This window comes from Lepidothrix coronata, unplaced genomic scaffold, assembly GCF_001604755.1.
Source record: "Lepidothrix coronata isolate B3197 unplaced genomic scaffold, Lepidothrix_coronata-1.0 Scaffold210, whole genome shotgun sequence".
In the NCBI taxonomy this organism is placed as follows: domain Eukaryota; kingdom Metazoa; phylum Chordata; class Aves; order Passeriformes; family Pipridae; genus Lepidothrix; species Lepidothrix coronata.
This window is the reverse complement of record NW_016690390.1, coordinates 1,456,871-1,475,576: the sequence shown is the minus strand read 5'-3', so window position 1 is coordinate 1,475,576 and position 18,706 is coordinate 1,456,871. Positions and strand designations below refer to the sequence as shown.

The 18,706-nt window shown below is 43.2% G+C and overlaps 1 protein-coding gene across 1 annotated transcript; it reads left to right on the top strand.

Moving 5' to 3' along the window:
• Window positions 1-86: 86 nt before the first annotated feature.
• On the top strand, window positions 87-8,531 carry LOC108506215 (T-cell antigen CD7-like). The gene is made up of 5 exons (XM_017832987.1): window positions 87-452; window positions 2,293-2,631; window positions 4,151-4,501; window positions 5,793-5,914; window positions 6,943-8,531. The coding sequence occupies exons 1-5, from the start codon at window positions 380-382 to the stop codon at window positions 7,057-7,059; spliced, it is 1,002 nt and encodes a 333-aa protein (XP_017688476.1). The 5' UTR covers window positions 87-379; the 3' UTR covers window positions 7,060-8,531.
• Window positions 8,532-18,706: the final 10,175 nt, after the last annotated feature.

The window sequence follows — 18,706 nt, the reverse complement described above, 5'->3', positions numbered from 1 at the left end:
TCCAGTGAGGCCACAACTGAAGGGCAACTGCCTGGCTTGGGTGCTGTGAAGGGCAAATTTGAGTGAGTGTCACTGTTCTCAGTTGTCTTCAAAGGGAAGGTGGGTGCTCACCATAGACAACTTTCTACTCCTACCCTCAGGGCTCGGAGTTGCTCACTAGCAGGAAACCAGGGGCGGTTTTAGTGTGAAGTCAACATCAAGATACACCTCTCTGTCACATTCATTGGAACAGAAAAGCAAAAGCAGCATCCTGCTGGCTTCTTTTAGTAGAGAGCTGATGTAGCTGAAAGGCAACAGGCCAGCTTGGGGCATCAGCCCTTTCCTCAGGTCTTTAACTCATCAGTCAGATTGTAGAGAGCAACTAAAGAGACCTTTGAAAATGCTGTGGATGTCCTGTCTCCCAACTGCATCCCTCTGTCTGCTGCTCCTCCCGTGCTTCCCTGCCCAGACCGGTAGGTACAATGTAGATGCTCTTCCAGTTCAGTGTTTTCCTTCCTCTTTCTTGCTTCACTGTGTTCAATCCCCCTCCTACTTTAGTCTATTTTCTCAAACAGCTTCCTGCCAGATTCACTATTAGTGAAAGCAGGTGGAAATTTGGGAAAAAAAAAAAATCTCTGAAATTAAAAAAGGAACTTGTAGAAAGAAAAAATAAAAGAAAAATTGTTATGATCTTAACTTTTCTACAAAGCAATCATTCTCTGTAGAAGTGTTTTCCCAGTAATTTCAGATGAATTATATCTGTATTTTTAAGGATGACGGGGGAGCCCACTACTGACAGAAATGAATATTTATATTTACTAGGGACATTTTTATTGAAGGTGGAATAAAGCCTTACCAGAAATATCCACTGCTGAATGTTGCTGTGGTTATTAAGACTACAAGCTGGAGGCACACTTAGGGTAAACAGTGTGAATTTCTGAGGGGAACAGGCTGAGGGAAAAAAAAGTGTCTCCAAACAGTCTCTCCTTTTTTTCCCCATCACCAGTGACAATGGAAAGGATGGTGACTTGAGAAAAACATATTATCTATAAATCAGTGTGTCTGAAAGGAAGGTGCAGTGAAACTGGTGAGAATGTTCTTTAGTTAGTGGTTATTTAGGAGTCAATGCTGATTTCTGCCAATATAATTTAACTCTTGAACTTCTACCTTGATCTCTGGAGAATATGAGTGATGGGCTGCGTCTGCTTGTCATTAACTTCGTGAGGTCTTAGGTCACAGAAAAGTTTAAACTGGGTCAGTTTGGAAGTACTGATTTTTAGGTTGATGGGCTTTCCTTTTCTGATGGTAAAGGCTCAGTGCTCTGCACTTCTCCAGCCTTATCCATCACCCCATTTCTCTGCTGCTTTGGGAGATAATTGCTTGTGACTCCTGGGTTGCCTTAATTCCTTCTCTAAGTGTTGTAGGAGGAACATGCCCATGTCTGATCAGGTGGAGTGACCTACTGTATCTATATTCCAACAATCTGGACTTTCTGTGTTTGAATTCTGTGTTTGTTCCCTTATTAAATTAAATTGTCCTAAGTATGTAGGGATCCTTAATTTGCTTCTCAACATTGAACAATTCAACCTTTTCTAAACTGTGTTTGTCCTAGACACGCAGTACTCTCTATTTAATTTTTCTTTCCTTGCTTCTGGTGTAATTTCTTTTTGAGCCCTCTGTTTCTTGCTATTCATTACACAAATATTTACTGTTCAGTTTCTTTTGATCCTGAGGTAATTAGAGAACTCAAAGATGTCTCATTATGCATTTTGGTGCCTTTGTTTCTTACTATAGATTGGAGTTACACCCTCTGCAGTCCTCTTCCCGAGAGGCTGTATTATCCAGTTTCCTGGTGTTGCTAAATGCTCCTTTCTTTAAAAAGAAAAAAAAAAAGGTGTATTTTTCCTCCATTCTCTGTCATTTTTTTCTTACCTTTGAATTCCAGATTTAGACCCTCAAACAGCTCCAACTGTCAGGCTGAGTTCAGTGAAGCTTGTATTTTGAGAACTAATAGGATCATTCTGAGAATCTAAACTGAGCAAACTAAATTTTTTGCACGAGTGACAGAAGACACTTTTTTTGCCAAGGCCTTTTAAGCTTTGGGAAGGTGCTGAGTTGAACAGTTCCATGGGCATGAAAGGCACTACAGGGTTCAGGGCAGCCAGGAGATGACACACACAGCATAGCAAGACTAAGGTCCAATCCTACAGAGCCGTTCTGTTGACAGAGCTGTTGGTTCTGAAAACTACTTTGATATTAGAAGATCAATAAGAACTCTGGTGTTACCATCTCAATTGCATTTCTTATCTTTAGGTGGAGAAAACGAACAGTCAACAGACGTTCTCAGTGTTTGGGAAGGAGACTCCATCAGCATAACTTGCTCAATCAGTGGTTTAGGAGAGCACCTGGGAATGCACTTGAAAAGTAGCAGAAAGACAGTCAATATGATATATTTTCCCAAGGACAATCCTCCAAATATCTCTCCTGATTTGGCTGGTCGCACCGAGTGTTCGAGGGAAGGAAGGAATTACAGGACAACTTTGCACAATGTACAGGAATCTGACTCCAATATCTACCTATGCATTGAGTATGTTACAGTCAATGGCCATCACAAAATACTGGATGGGAAGAGAACCATGGTAGTGGTGAGAGGTATTGCAATTCCACCTTTTATGTCATGAATTATTGAATACAGACCTGTATTTTAAATCAAAGATTGGAAGCAAGCACAATGGGAGGAAGAGTCTGACAGAACTGTACTCGTGTCTGCTCAGGTGATGAACAGATTTGAAGGAAAGTGTGGGTCTGGTCCCTGAAATATTGAAGAAAGAGCATTAGATAGTACAGTACCAAAAAAACCCCATCCACCCTAGAACATCAATTTGTGACTGATTTAATTCTACCTACAGGTTTTCACCTATTAGTCATAGGTAGCTGCAGCAGTTTGGAAACAGTGATGACCTAGAGCTCTTTTTCCAAAACAATCTGTGAAATCTTTACGAATAACCAGCAGAGCAATGAGCCTTTTTTTTTTAATAGCAGTTTTTGCAAATCTCTTTTTTTTTTTTTTACTATTTAATCTTAAATGACATATTGGTAATTATTGGGAGCTGGTGCTAGGCAGGGTCTGCAAGTTGGGCATGAGTGGGTACAGGCTTTTTTCTGTTCTTAATAGTTGATGAATGGGCACAAGTGCTCCCTTTGGCAGATTTCTGTGGTTGGGGGAACAACTTTTCTGTCTTTATTTTCTTTTGCATTAGAAGAGGGTTTGAGTCCCCACTATTCTTTGGCAGCTTATTCCTCTATGTACCCATCCTTCTGATGAGACCATCTGATGAGAAATATCTTTACCAAAACTTAGAGTTTTCTTCCTTTCCTGTCCCCAAGGCACGTGAAATCTAACTGATTGCTGGATCAGCAACTGTAATTTATATCCATTTGGAATTGTCATGTTCTTCCTTAGGCTCCTCTTTTCAAACTCCTTGGCTCTGTTTTCTCAAATGAATTCCATCTTGTTTATCGTGTACTGTTTCTTCAAATTATTTTATAAGTTACTTTATCTCTCTTTTTGATTCTGATCCTCTTCTCTAAAATGCTTGCCACCTTCCTTTGGCAACCATGATACATTCTGTCTTCATTCCCTCACCCACATTAATGATAATTTTAAAAGGAACAAGGCCCGTCCTCAGAGGAACTCAGTGGAACGTCTTCCCAGCTGGACAGCAAACCGTTAATAATTACTTTTTGAACATAATTTTCAACATTGATGGGACTCACATTGTATGAGTAGATCCAGACCAATATTCCCCAGATCTTCCTATGTCTTCATGTCACTGGAGAAAGCAGTCAATGATCCATGTCCAAGGACATGCTGATGAGGCTGATCCTTAGAAGGGATCAGTATATGTATTTTTTAGGTAGGTACAGACCCTTTACAACCAGGTAAACCTGTTGGTCAGTCCTACTTTCAGATCCTGAGGCAGGAAAACATGCCAGGGTGTACTAAAATATATCCTTCTTCTCAAGGCACGTGTAAAGGCAGCCTGTTAAAAAATTCATTTTATCTAAATTTCCGCGGTCTGTTCTTTCTGTCTGTGACCTCTGCATTTGCTCCCTAGTTAAAATGCACCCTGATAATTACGTGACAGCCATTAATCTCTCTTATTTTTAGCTAAAACTGGTGGGGCTTTGAAGCAGTCACCGCTCTATGCCAGCCCTCAGCAAGGCCAGTCTGTCAGCATCACCTGTGTGATGAACAGCTCACGTGGGGACGAAGGGATCTACTTGCTCAGGACTCATGTGCAACCTGAAAGTGTTCTGTCTGTGTCAAATCAGAGTGCTACAAGGATTCTACCTGCCTTTGCCGAGCGCTTGGAGTATTCGAGGGAAGGGAAGCAAATGGTGATAACTCTACACAACCTACGGGAGAACGACAGCGATAACTATGTCTGTGCTGAGGAGGTGAAACATGGGAAAAATACCCGTCTCCTCTCAGCAAGTGGCACCATGGTGCTGGTTAAAGGTATGTTCCTCTTGCTTGTTTAATCATAGCTGACTACAGGCCTGTTGTAATGCAAAAGGTGGGCAAGAAGCTTGCAGAAATCTAGTGAGGACAGGTAAAGCACTAATCCCTGGGTAGAGCTCATCCAGTACCTGGGAGAGTTTGGAGAGTGGGCTCAGCCTCATCAGTGTCCTGTTATGCTTGGAGACAGAAACAGGCACTGTGTTTCTACCTGCCTTGTACAACCAACCAGAGGGCATTTCAGAAGAGAAAACTTGTTATAATCCTGCATCTTAAAAGAATTAAAAAAGGTCAAAATAAGATAACAAACATTGCAGTGTGTGCGTGAATAATCTGTCAATTTTAGGATGTGAATAAGTATTTTTAGCAACAGTTCTTTGATCCTAATGTGACATCAATGTCTTTTAGAAACAATTCCCGATAGCAAGTCTTTCTGTTTAAAAATAGGTCACACTGGGGAGCACAGAACAAGTCCTCAGGCATGTACTTCAAGCCCCACAGACCATTATTACACACTGAGCACTGTGTGTGCTCCAAAGAGGGGTTTTATTTTTCTGCAGGATGGTGCTGTCACCATTTGCTAAGCTGAAGACAGAACCAGAAATCCAGTGCTTGATTTTGATCTTCCTGGTGCAGTTCAACCCTGGGCATTGGGCTTTGCTGAGGTCTTTGTAAAATAAGGTTCCCAAAGGCCCTAAGAGCTGCCCAGGATCTCCCTGCAGTCTGCAAAGACGGCTGTGGTCTCATTCTGTGCTGCCACCCATAACGGGGCTGACAGCTCAGCAAAGTGAGCTGGGGAGAATGACAGCAGCACATCAAAGCAGCAGGGTGATTAGGTTATTCAGATATGGATCAACTGAGGTTTTAGAGAGCTGGAACCCTTTCCACTAGCACTGTTCTGCTCAGGGGAATGCGGCAAATCACAGAACCCTCCTGCTTCTGTCTGTACCGCTCACAAACTGGCTGCTGGACAATTCCTTCTGAGCCCTCAGAATAAAGCATTTTCTCTTCCCGTCACGAGTGTGTGGTCCTACTTCTGCTCAGTGGTGTGGCAGCTTTTGCCTTTGTAGAGTGCTCCTTGCTGACCCTTCCCACGCCACCTGCAGTCATCACCAGCCTCTGGAAGAGCCCAGGGGATGCCACTGAGAACACTAATGGAATAAAAAATGTGGCTGTGTAGCTGTTGATATCTGATTTTTATCTTGACCTGTAAACAATTTTTTTCAGAATAAAAAGAAAATTCTACCTCTTAATAATACTAATAATACTAATAATATAATTTTATATGCAGAAGGGGAGCAGGCATACTCCCAGAAGGCATGCAGTAATAGTTCCTGGGTCACCTATTTCCTCCTCAGCGTGGTGGCACTACTGTTTTGTGCACTGGTGTGCTGCACCTTGTACCATGTCAATGTAAGTATGCTCTCACCATGCCAAAGCAAAACTGTGTCCAGGTTGAGCAAATTATTTATAAACAGTGGCTGAGTGAAGCAAACTTTTGATAAACCTTAGGAACTGTGGCTTTCTATTGTTTCTTATTTGCCTTTGTTTAATGTCTCCCAGCTGTAAACTCTTGCAGTAAACACAGTGTTTTATGTTTCTGTAACTAAACTCTTTGTAAATGTGGTATTGTTTGCCTTTTGATAACAAACCTCAAGTGAGCCCCATGGTCAACAACACACAGCCATGTGTTGTATGTACCTCCCTGGACAAAGCACCTCAATGTCCTTTATTTAAAAACTTTATGTGAATTGGGACTGGAGCTGTACTTAGTAACCTTGTAAGAGATGTGAGGGAATCTTTGGAGGGGGACACAAGGGCAACAAAAAGTCATAAATAGCCTGATATCTGAAAGTAGCACTAGGAGAAAAAATTTGCCCCATTCTAGAAAAAAAAAAATTCCTAATTTTTTTTTCCTTTACTGGGATTATTTATATTCGTATAGTGCAGAAAGCGCCCAGAAATTATTTGTCTCTGATAGATTCTTCTGCTCCATAAAGATTACTGAAAATTAACAGTGTATGATTCACAGGCTCCTGTCTTGTCCCTCCACATGTGGCTTCAGCACTGCTAAAAACCAGTAGTGCAGCATCATTCTGTCAAAGCTCAGTGGCCCTGTGGGAACTGGTCTCTCCTGTCACCAGTAACAGACTAAGAATGAGCCTTATTTCTGCAGGAGCTACAGTTACATCCAACTCCTGAAGGAACTTTTGGTGAAATTGCATCAAACTGACAATAGAAAGTTAAATAAATAGGTTGACAATTTCCACTTGGTCCTCCAAAACCCCATTGTGTTGTGAAAGGAATTTTTAAATTTTTAAATCCTCTTCCAAGAGATAGATTCCTAAAGATGTAGATGGACTCCTAAGATGAAAATTGACTCCTTTGGTGGGGTCCTTTTCCAGGTTCTGTTCTGAATGGCTGTTTTCCTTGGTTTGCAGATAAAGAAATACTTCCAAAAAAAAACCCCAAATGTAGTTTATGAAGATATGTCTTACAGTTCTAGACGGAACACACTGGTCAGAACCAACACCTACTCCAGGGGCAGTGAAGCTTAAGCTGGGACCATCAACATCAACTTTACAGGTCTCTCTGAGAGCTGCTTCAACAATCTGATGCAGTAGTTGAACTGAAAGTGCTATCACCCACCTTTTTCAGTGGAAAGAAAAAACTAATTTCTAAAGCTTTTTTCTGCTTTTTACTTTTCTTTTTTTTTTTCTTTTTGGTAATGTATAGAAAATATAGCAAAATGCAGGCACCCTGTACACGTGTCTGCAGTTCAGTGATGCATCATATGGGCTCGTTTCTTTGATAAATAACCCTTTCAGGGAAGGTGGGATGGCTGGAGAGGTCTGGTTCTGAGCTTTGGTAAGTGCTCAGAAGAGTCTGTTCAATAAGTTGTACTGGATCCACTTATGCAAGGATTACAGTTCTCTCATGAATCCTCGTGGGTCTGCCCAGGAGCTCAGGGAGCTTCAAACTACTCAAAAGTCACAGCAGGGAAATGTGTTCTGAGCTGAGGAGACTTCAGAAATGTGGCAGGGTGCATCACAGGTGAAGTGCTGGATATGTGTGGGCTTACCAAGGTCATAACAGTCCCATGAAAATGCAATCAAGTCTAGATTTTAACTTACTGCCTTTGTCAGAGATACCAGCATGACTGGTGTGGGTCTTGACATGGTCAACAAGCAAAGTGACCAGACTTGGGGCATGGTGGCTTCTTGGGACAGCAGAAATGTTTGTGATGTACTGGTGATGTCTCCAGCTCCACATGTCTTAGGGCTACCCAGCAGAATACATTTCTCCAGGTCAGTGACTCCACACTTTCCAACACAAGGTGAAATAATCTGGGATAAAGCCAATGCCTGCATTCCAATGTGGGCCTGGGTGGGTCTGATCTGAAAATCCTTCTTATCAAAGAAGGGATTTATCAAAACTCACATCAATCAGGTGGAAGCTAGATGTGGTTAGAACAAATCTCAAGATTTGGTTTAGTAACAGCTTAGGGAGCTCAGCTGAGGGTGTTTGGTTTTGCAGAGCTGGGGCTGCTGGGGAAAGTCAACAATGCCCAGAGGAATGTCGAATTGCTCTGTTACAGGGCAGGATTGATGGGGTTGGTTTGTGGTTTCTGAGGACATGCTGAGGCTGTAGTTTTTCTCTGTTGATGTGTTTGTTTATTTTTTTGAGGGATTAGCATCAGTTTCCCTGTGATGAGTGAGCAGCTGGAGCGGAGCGAGGCACAGGGATCCTTCCTATCCAGAGCTGAGCTCTGCCAGATCCCAGCTTGCCAATCCAGTCCTGCCCCTCAGGAGAGCCCATTCCCCTCCAGATATTACTCATGAAATGCTGTGCACCAGACCTGAGGGGGAAATCTGCTCACTGGGGTGGCTGGGGTGGGAACGGGTTCACTTTTGAACAAAGAGGTGCCATCTTCACGTGGCCATACCTGAATAAAATTGCTTTTGTGATGTACAGTTGCTTGATATTTTTATACCTATATTAAAAACTATGTCATGTATCTTGCAAATAAATGCTGGTTATTGAATGGACTGTTTCTTTCAGTGTTTTGCTGTTTGGTTTGGTTTGTTTGTTTGTTTTAAATAAGGATTCAAAGACTTCTTGCACATTGTTATAAATTGCTCCTAACAGCACCTCAATAAACAACATAATAGGTGTTTTCCACTTTAATCACACAACCTACATGTGGGGTTTTTCTTTTTAAAACTAATCAACCAAGAAAATACCAAGGAACACTCCAGACAATGACTATTCCATGTATCTAAGAACCTTGTCCAAACACTTCTTGAACTCTGGTGGGCTTGGTGCTGTGACCAATTCTGACTTTGTCCCTGGGCAAGCCCAGCTCAGGGGTGGGTGAAGAGCTGGGGAAGAACTAACAAATTAGGTGCCAATCCCGGAACCAAAGTGCTCATAATCCTATAGTCAATCACTTTTCATTTCATTTTTGGAAAAAGATGCAGGTTTAGTGGAAAAGGGTAAAACCTCTGAGAGGCAACACACAGAGGTTCACAATGAGCAAAGTGACATTCAAGATCAGCTTTCTGTAGCAACACCACCGTGCAAACAGGACCACAATTGTGAAATAAAAAACAAGCTGTGAAAGGAAACAGTAGTGGAGGTGGTTTCTTTGTCTTGGTGTAAATAAATTTAAAAAAAGAAGTAACACCTCGCTGAGGAAAATGACACAAAGTGAGATGTGTGATGGACTGTAAGTGTGCAGGGGTAGGCAATCAGCACCACAATTAACCCAAGCAGTGGTGAATGAACTGCTGGGGAAATTAGCTCGAGTTCCAAGGCAAGGGTTGGGTATTTGGCTGCTCGAGAGGGTCAGAGAGGGCTGAAGATGCAGTGTGGTCTCAGGGCTTCCCTGGAAAGCAGCCAGACTGAAATTTTCATGCCCAGAGCTGCAGACAGAATTGCTCTGGGTTTATTGTGTTGCCTTTGCTGTTTTTCTGTTTCCTGTCCCCGCACTCAAGAGGGAAATAAAGTCATTTCCAAGGAGAGGTGGGAAGTGCAGGGTAAGGCTCTGAGGCTGGGACAGGACCCACAGTGATGAGAATGGTATCGGGGTATTAATGAGGTCCCCACCCCATTAATGGGATAAATTACAGGAATTGCATCTGGGAGCAAAGCAGCCTCAGATGGGGAGCAGAGCTGCAGCTCCAGTATCAGAGTTTATGGAACAGGGATGGAGCAAGAGAAGGCAGCTGGGCAAGGACAGTGTGTCAGAAGCAGAGAAAACCTAACTGGCAAGGTATGAGTCGTGTGAAGTGACTCAGGGGCCGGGTCTGGATGGAGTGGCCTGGGCTGAGTGCTTGGGAAGGGGAGGGCTCATCAGAAATAATTTTTGGTTATTTGCAAAACTGGAGAAATCAGCCAGCACATGTAGATTAGTCCTGAAGGAGTCCATGGGATCAGGGAAATTTAACTGAGGAAAGCATTTTAACCTCTCGACTAAGGTGTGTCTGACAAGGATGAGCCTGAACTCAGATGCCAAGGAGGCTGATAAGCCAAGCTGACCCACAGAACATTTTGCAGGAGGGTGGTATAACGGATAGAAGTAGGTTCTCCTCTTGAGGCTTGTGATATATTATAGGAATGTTTCCAGTGACTATCCTGCAAACCAATGTTTGTGGCAGTTGTGAATGCCACCTGACGTATGTCTGAAGCCTTTGCTGGGAGCATTGTCTGGAATCAGTTCCTCCCACCTGTCTGTTGCTGATTGCTGCCTGTGACCATTCTTCCACCCAATAACTCCTGCAGGAGACATTCTGTTAATATAATCTGGAGGACATGACCAAAATATGTCCAGCACCGCTGGTTCTGGTGAAGACAAGCCACTGACTGGTGATTTCTCATGGTCTCTGTGTTAGTAAAGAAACTATTTCCATTCCCAGCATGCAAGCACTTGTTTTCCAAAACATTTAGTTTCTTTTTGAATGTTTTATAACACTCAACTGGCAGTATCATATTAGCAGTCAGCTCACAGTCAAGTTGAAAACATGCAGGGTTTTTTTCTGGTAGTTCACAGATTTGGTTTTCTCACAGTTTAGAGCTCTGAGGTGCTGAAAGTGCCTCACTGGTGCCATTTCTTTAATCTGACATATTTGGTTAATATGCTTGCTTCTGCACTAGTTAGTGAATTCTTTTACTGCTTGACATTTAAATGTGACAGTATTTATGTTGTTTTGCATGGTTATTAACACTGTTTCAAATCCTTCACTAACAACTGGACACTGGCTATGTTCAACATGCAAGAAATCTTCCAAATTCCATTTAAAGTCTCAACAGGTTTTAATTTACTTCTAAGTAAATCACTGATAACAGATTACTGCTCTTAATTCTTGTATAGCCAGAGCTATATAGTGTATATAATAGTCTCAGAGAGAGACTATGTAATAGTCTCACATAATTTTTTCATTTAAGAAATCAAAATAGAACAAGCAGCCTAAATATTGACCAGAGGGAATAAATCACTTTGTCCTAGCATTAAAATTTTAAAGTGTTGTCATCATCTTTCTCATACAAGTAGATTATCTGTCCAGCTTGAGGATGGGAGGTGACTCCTCTCTGTATAAATAACTGCTAGTAGGGCTGAATGAACTCTCTGGATGGTGCTAATTCCTGTGTATCTATTTCACAAAAGCAATTATTTTGCTTTTGGGTGGTATTTGACTGCAACAACTGACTGGCATATGTCTGAAGCTCTCCCCAGAGAACATGCCCATCTCCCCAGAGAAGATTTCCACCTGAGATATTAGAAATGGTCTGCTAGACTCTTATGCTTCTGACTGTAATGGGAATAATATCTAAACGTTGCAGATGCCAAGAGGAAGCTACTCCCTCGTTCCTTCTGTGAGTGACTACTGATAATTAGTAACTCTCTGGGAAAGCCTTTAAGCTCATTCCTCTTAGCAGTTCATGACACCCTGAGACCTTTGGTCCATTTTCTCTTAACACAGTGGAAAGCTGCACAGAATCACAGAATCACTAAGGTTAGAGAAGACCCCCAAGAACATCGAGTCCAGCTCTTAACCCATCACCACTAAACCGTGTCCCCAGGTGCCACGTCCACATGGCTTTTGAACGTTCCCAGGAATAAAGTGTGTTTCTTAAGGAATCTGGCCGAGCTCTGGGGCTCAGGAGCCAGTTTTGCATCCGCAATTCTGATAAGATGTGGAGGGCTAAATTACAGTCTTTTCTCATACAAGTTGTAAAAGCTTATTCTGGGGCTTCCTGTACAAGTAACGCTTTACCGATGTTAAAAATAATTTCATCCTCAGACGGCAGAATTTTTTAGTCTGCTCTGATATGACAGGAAAAAAAAAAGAGAGCTTTGTGTTCTGGGGTCTCTTTCTCTACGTGTATTGCCTTACAACTCTGAGACAAGTCTTTTGAGAAACCACTAAGACCAGTTCATGCTTGTGGTTTGCATCTGCATTGTGTTATCTCTAACCAGAGACACAATTTGACAGCGAGCTTCTGGGTGAGTGACATTTAAGGTATATAGAGATGGCATTTGGCACAAATGTCCCTGATTTCTGAGAAATAAGATTATTTTAAAAACTCTGTAACATCCCTGTGAATTTCTCTGTTACTCTCTCATGCACTGTAATGCTCATATTGGAAGCTTTTGTAGAGAGTCTCCTGAAAGTGATGGCAGTCAGTGACTAAACTCTTAACAGCTTTTGGACTCAAAACTCTTTACTTCATAAAAAAACCCCAAACAGTTTAAGGTTTCAAAAAAGAAAAGCATACACACTGCAGGTAAAGAAACTACAGTTCCTAATGACTGTCCAGGCTAAAATTAAAAACAGGCCTTCCACAGAGAGCACACACGGAGAGCCATGTGCTCCCTCCTTGCAAAGGTTGTTTTGTAAATAAAGATTTTGTATGCAGAAATAGACAATTATATTTCTGTCTTAGCCAAAACAGGAAATAGAGGAGAGTTCCTAACAGGTTTACAGCTCACAGAGAAACTCAAATGAACAGCCCGACCTGAGGTTTTGCAGCTTTTAGATTTGTTCAGGATTAGGTGAACCAGGAGGGATCCATCACTGAAAGGACAACTGTTGTCCTCCTGGTTCTTTTGTTAGTAAATCCCACCGTGATGGTCATGGTGAGTTTGCAAATTGTCTGAGTGTTTCTTGGCTGGAGGCAGAGATGGGCTCTGCTTCCAGTGCTTGTTATCCCATGGCAAGCCCTGATGCTCAGACCTGAGGGCACCACTTAGGCAGAGCAAAAAGAGAGGCAGAAATAATCATAACAAAAATAAATACATTCATTAACAAGATGCTTTCTGCCTCTTGCTTCCCTTAGCCAGCTCTTGTGTTTCAAGAAAAACGATGAAAAACAATTGTGGTTCTGTGGTGAAGACAGAGAGGTCCAGCTGCTGCAGGGGGGCTCGGGGTGTTACCTGTGTTTTTGTGTAAGAGCTGCAGAGGGGCTGCTCTGCGGTCTGGCCCATCCCCATCCTGAGAGAGGGACTCGTGATCACGTTCTGGCAGGAGCCTGTGGCTCCTGGGTGCTGGGCAGGGCTGTGGTACTGCTGCTGCAGAACATCAGCCCACTGAACACAGCCCTGTCCTTCCCTGAGCTGTCACTGCCCAGTGCCTGCGGTCCCCCACTGTCCCTGTGTCCCTCACTGTCCCTGTGCCCCTCACTGTCCCTGTGCCCCTCACTGTCCTTGCTGTCCCTGTATTCCTCACTGTCCCTGTGCCCCTTGCTGTCCCTGTGCCCCTCACAATCCCTGTGTCCCTCACTGTCCCTGTGTCTCTCACTGTCCCTGTGTCCCTCACTGTCCCTGTGTCCCTTGGTGTCCCTGTGCCCCTCACTATCCCTGTGTCCCTCACAATCCCTGTGTCCCTCACTGTCCCTGTGCCCCTTGCTGTCCCTGTGTTCCTCACTGTCTCTGTGTCCCTCACTGTCTCTGTGTCCCTCACTGTCCCTGTGTCCGTCTGTCCCTATGTCCCTCACTGTCCCTGTGTCCCTTGGTGTCCCTGTGTCCCTCACTGTCCCTCTCCCACACTGTGCTCTGTTGTCACAGCCACCTGTGGCCATTTGTTGACTGGGTGGGGACAGGTCCTTGCTGTCCCCAGACCAGCAGAGTGGTTTGGTGCCAGCATGTCAGGCACAGTGGTCAGACACGATGTCTGTTCATCCTGTGAACACATGGATGTGCCTCACAGGCTTTCCATGGCCACGCTCAGCTCCCAGAGCTCCTGCAGTCAGGGCAGAGCTGCAGCCCCACTGGCAATGGCTGGTATGTGAAAAGGGCTTGATCTGCTCCAACCATCATGTCTTCACTAATTAACTCCATCTTCTGCTTTTTCCAGTTTAAAGAAGAGAAGCTGAGGCACTGGGTAGCTGATGCTCCTGGACCAAGGCCACTGAGTCAGGCAGTAAAGCAGTTTTCATTCCTGTGTATCATGCAAGATCACCAACATAAACACATCCCTCATATTTCTATTCTGTTGTTATGTGGGATGAAATATAGGAGGGTAACAAGAGAATCAAATCTGTTCAGTGATGAGCTGGCACCACCGTCATCACTTCACGTTTAAAGGGTTTGATTTTTAATCTTTGACCTCATCTACTTTCTAGCAAAAAGACATAAGAGAGAAAGTACCTCCTGATTTTACACCAGACCTGCTTGGTTTTTTCAGCAGAATTTTTGGCATGTTCCAGGGGCACACAAGTGGCTGGTGACTGTAACATCTCTGTCACCAAAAGACATGATCAAGCAGTGACCTTGCTTTGTCAGTCACAAATGTTATGATCTGGGATTTTATCTTGTGATGTGGTTTATTTATCTCGAGTAGAACCTCTCTGACATTAGAGTGGAGATTTGCCATGTGATATTTATGACCACTGACATACCCACTGAGCCTTTCAGCTCGCTCACTGTGTGACTTTATTTGGGCATCTCTACTTGTGCATCTCTCCTCTGTGTTGCTAATTCAAACATTTGCAGTAGTCAGGCTCTTGCAGCCCCAACTTCCTTCTGGGCTCAGATACTCTGCCCACACTTAGATCACTTTGGGTATATTGTCGTGTTAGGGCTTGTTTGGGTACCTCAGGTATCACAGTGTGGAGGCCATGGAGAAATACCAGCTAACAATGCTCAATTCCTGATGCAGCAGCACTGCCTTTCACAAGGGTTGGCATCTGTGCAGATCCTGAATAAACCCACTGGCTCCTGGGATGCACTGAGCTCTGGTGTGCCCCAGCTGTGTTGTGATCAGTGCCTGAGCCTGCTGGGCTAAAGCCCTGTGCCTCAACAGCTCTGTGGGTGCACCCTGCACCATGTGGAATCAGGAACTCCCAGCCTGGCAGGGACAAAGTGCAGACAGGGAACCACCAGTCTGGAATATTAACAAAGAAGCTGAGTAAGAGACAGAGAATAGACAAGTATTTATATGTTGGAGTGGTGGGGGTGTTGGTGTTGTTTTTTGGTGTTTTTTAAAATTATTTTATTTAATCATTATTTTAATTATTGAAAACTGCTGGATGGGAAAAATCACATTCCTACAAACATAGCTATCTGTCTGCTAGGTTCAGTGATGTTCAACAATTACACTTGAAGGTTTATAGGAAAAATAGGGATATTCACTACAGTACTGGGCACTTCAGGTGGGAACCCAAGACTCAAGAGACCAGTAATTTGAAATGGAAAATGTCTCCCACTACTCAGTTCATTAAAAGCTTCACTATTTCCTTTGTGCAGCTACATTTGTGCATTGATCTGCTGTGGTTTCTGCCTGCCAGCCCTGGACTCCTCTTGCCCACAGTCCGTACCAGGCACCCTGAGCTGTGACATGACATCTGCTACTGAATTCCACCAGCTGGTAGTGGCCCAGTTGGTTGATTATCCCAAATTTCATGCTAAAATGCTCATATGACAAACGTTCTTGGAATAGTTCTCAGCCTGAATCAAATGTGGAACAATGCATGGATTACTTGAATCTGCTTGGACAACACATTATCAGTCCTGAAATGTCCTTTGCTGGTTGAAAGGTTCCTTGCTGTTAGCAGTAAGTTTTTCCTAGTAAATTTTAAGTGTGCTCAGCTGTATGTATATTCCTCTTTAAGTGACTCTAATTTTCTTACATTACACAGCTGGGCATAGAGGCTATTTCACATCAGCAGGAGGCAGGAAACTAATTCCCCATTTAAGGTTCCCTGCAGATTAGATGGCCAGGTAATGAGGTGCAGCTGAGACTTCCTCAGGCACTCAGGGAGTCATGATATAAAAGAGAGGAGCAGAACAAGAGGAGGTTGGTTTGACTGAGCCACTACCCAGGATTTTGGGGTAAGTAATGTATTATTCTTGTTTGGGATAAAGTTGTATTGTAAAAGTTGTACAAGCACGTTATCTAGGTCTGTACTATTTTTTTCTTGGTTGGTTTTTGTATGTTCTTCTACCAGTTGCAGGTCCTAGGTCTAGGTTAGAAATACTGAGAAAAAACAGCTGGTTTTTTGTGTGCTTGAGGGAGGTGGTTGTGAAGCAGAACCTGGTGAGGAGGGGCATGAAGCACTATTGCTGTAGCCCAGTATGGGCTTGCTCTCAGGAAAACAACCTGGCTCTGTGTGTTAAATGTGTGAAACATGAGATCTGTGGGTAGATGTATAGTGGATTTTTGAAGCTGAGATAACTGTGGTAATTGTCAATGTAAGGGCACACTGGAAAGAGTGGGAGAAGTTCATAGCTGCATCCCTTGGGATGCCTGAAGAAGGCAGGGAGTGAAGGTGTTACCCTGCTCTGGGGAAGGTGCAGTGTTTTTTGGAAGAAGGTGCTGTATGTTTCCATTGTCTCCAGCACATCCAGCATCCAACCTGGCTCTGAAAGGGCTTTGTGCTCACTCTAGAAGTGTTCTCAGCCAAGCTAGCAAGTGAGCGAGGTGCTGTTACAGCCCTTGTAGCTCTGCTGTGGCTTAGTTGGTGTCTTAGACACAGTGACTTGCACCTTGAGGATCAGCTGCCACCCACTCCCAGACACAGAACTTCTGCCTCTGGGACTGCCCTCTGTCTAACAGGGTCTAAATCAAGCCCCCAGGATAATTGTACTTTTCATCTTATACTGCAAGACTTTGGCCTAAAAGGCAGGGACATGCAGAGCCTGATAATTGACTCTGCATTGTGATGTTTTCCCTTAATATTTGTGCTGGCAACGTATTTCCTCAGGAACAAGTTTAGTTTGTAACAAATGGAAGCTGCATTTTTATTCTTTGTTTTTTTTTCCTCTCTGTTTTCGTGTTGTTACTTGTTTCCTTTGCATCAAAACAGGATATGTCTTCAAGAACCACAAGAACAATAAGTATAAGCTCTGAGATGTTTCAATTCACTACAACAGATTGTGGTTAAAATTACTTTTAACACAGTCAAAAAGCCTGGCCAGTTGAGGAGAAAGGAAGAGGGAGGTTGTTACTCTGAGATTCTTTGCAGCTGCAGGAAAAGGAAATACTAGAGTCTATTAGAAAGAAATCTGTAGTTTGTACTCTGTGGTCTGAAATGGTTTTACTTTTTTTATATCTATGAAAGCATGTTTAGAAGACTTTAAATGGTGATTATTACAGTAGGTGTTGGCATCAATAATTAACAGGAACACCTGTGATCACATAGTGGTGTTTAATGGTGTAATAGTGTAAAGGTTTTTATTAATACCTGTTCCTATGCTTGGATTCAGACACTACTTGCCACACCTCCGGGCATCCCAATTAATGAGGGAGGGAACCCTTTGTCTTGCTAAAAATATGTCCTTTTAAGAGAATGGAAAAAGACACAGAATGTTCCTAAAGCATGGGAAGAGGCATCATGAAGGATGCTGAAGCAGAAGTGATGGGCTAGGGCCAGCAAAGAAGGCCAGAGGTGTAGGGCTAGAAAAGACTTGCACAACTCTAGCACAAAAAACCAATTTTCTGTGTGCAGGCCTAGCCCAGGAGTGAAGTGGTTGCCTGATCTGTTCCTGAAGATTCCTGCTGGGAGGCATCATTCATAGTCTGTGCTAGAGTTTGATTTCCTTGTAACTTGTCTGAGCTGATACTGAGCCGTGCTCAAAATGCAACCTGTCACCAGGAGGGTCAGATAAACCTGCTCTGTTTCTCTTGAGTGCTGTCAGCAGTGGGGTTTGGCCCCAGGTCAGGGGTCTGGAGGTGCTGCTGCCCAAGGAGAGGGACTACCAGTAAATCTTGTGTTGAGCTGATACAACAATGCAAAAGAGCTACTGTGAGAGAGATTTTGTTGCTGTGTAACTTGTGCTTAATAAACTGCTTTAGGAGTGATGTTTTCTTAAGATAGGACATGTAAGTGCATCGTGTGGAGAGGCTTGATAGAGGAACAGGGACAAGGGACAGACTGATCCACTCACCAGTAACATCACAGTGAGGAGGAGTCTGTGCTCCCTGGCTGGGAAAGGAAAACAGAAGCTGAGAGTTGTCAACAGAAGCTTTTGCATGTCAAAATCTCTTGATTTTAGGCTCTTAGGTAATGTCTCAAACTCTAGAGCTTTCTGCATATACACACAGACATGTGTGAGATGGAAGGTGCTCTCCACATTCCATGCTGAGACTATTCCTATCAAATATTCATCAGAGGAAGATTCTCATCTGTACATTTTGTATTATTCAGGCTTAGAGATATTTCAGTGACTTTCATGTTGCCTACAGGACTTCGACACTGAGGATAAAACAGAAGCCTCTTTAGTTTTCTACATTTAGGATTTCTGCTTCATTAAAATTCTTTTGAAGATAAGTCCTAATGATAGATCTTTAGCTTTGACTCTTCCTCCCAGGAAAAATAAGCTCATAGCTGAAAACAGATGAAGCCACTCCAGTGAAACCCCTGCTGTCTCCCCATCAGCCATGGGGAGAGGATGCAGGTAGCTGTATTTCTTTTCAATATTTGCCTTACCCCCAAAAGGTCTGCATTTAACCCCAGTGTGGAATAGCTTCCACATAAGCTCACCAAGGATAAAAATATGGGAGTATTCACCTCTGAGTAAATCTTTGAGACACTTTAACAACAATATTGTGAGCTAGTTTGAGCTGAGTTTTAAACTGTGAGTATTCAGCACTTGTTTGGTTTGATTTGTTGCAGTTCCTGATTTTTTCAAAGGCTTCAAAGCACCTGACTGGCTGCTTGAAGAGACCATGAGTGTTTCCCATCCTCTGCAAGGCCAGTGTGCAA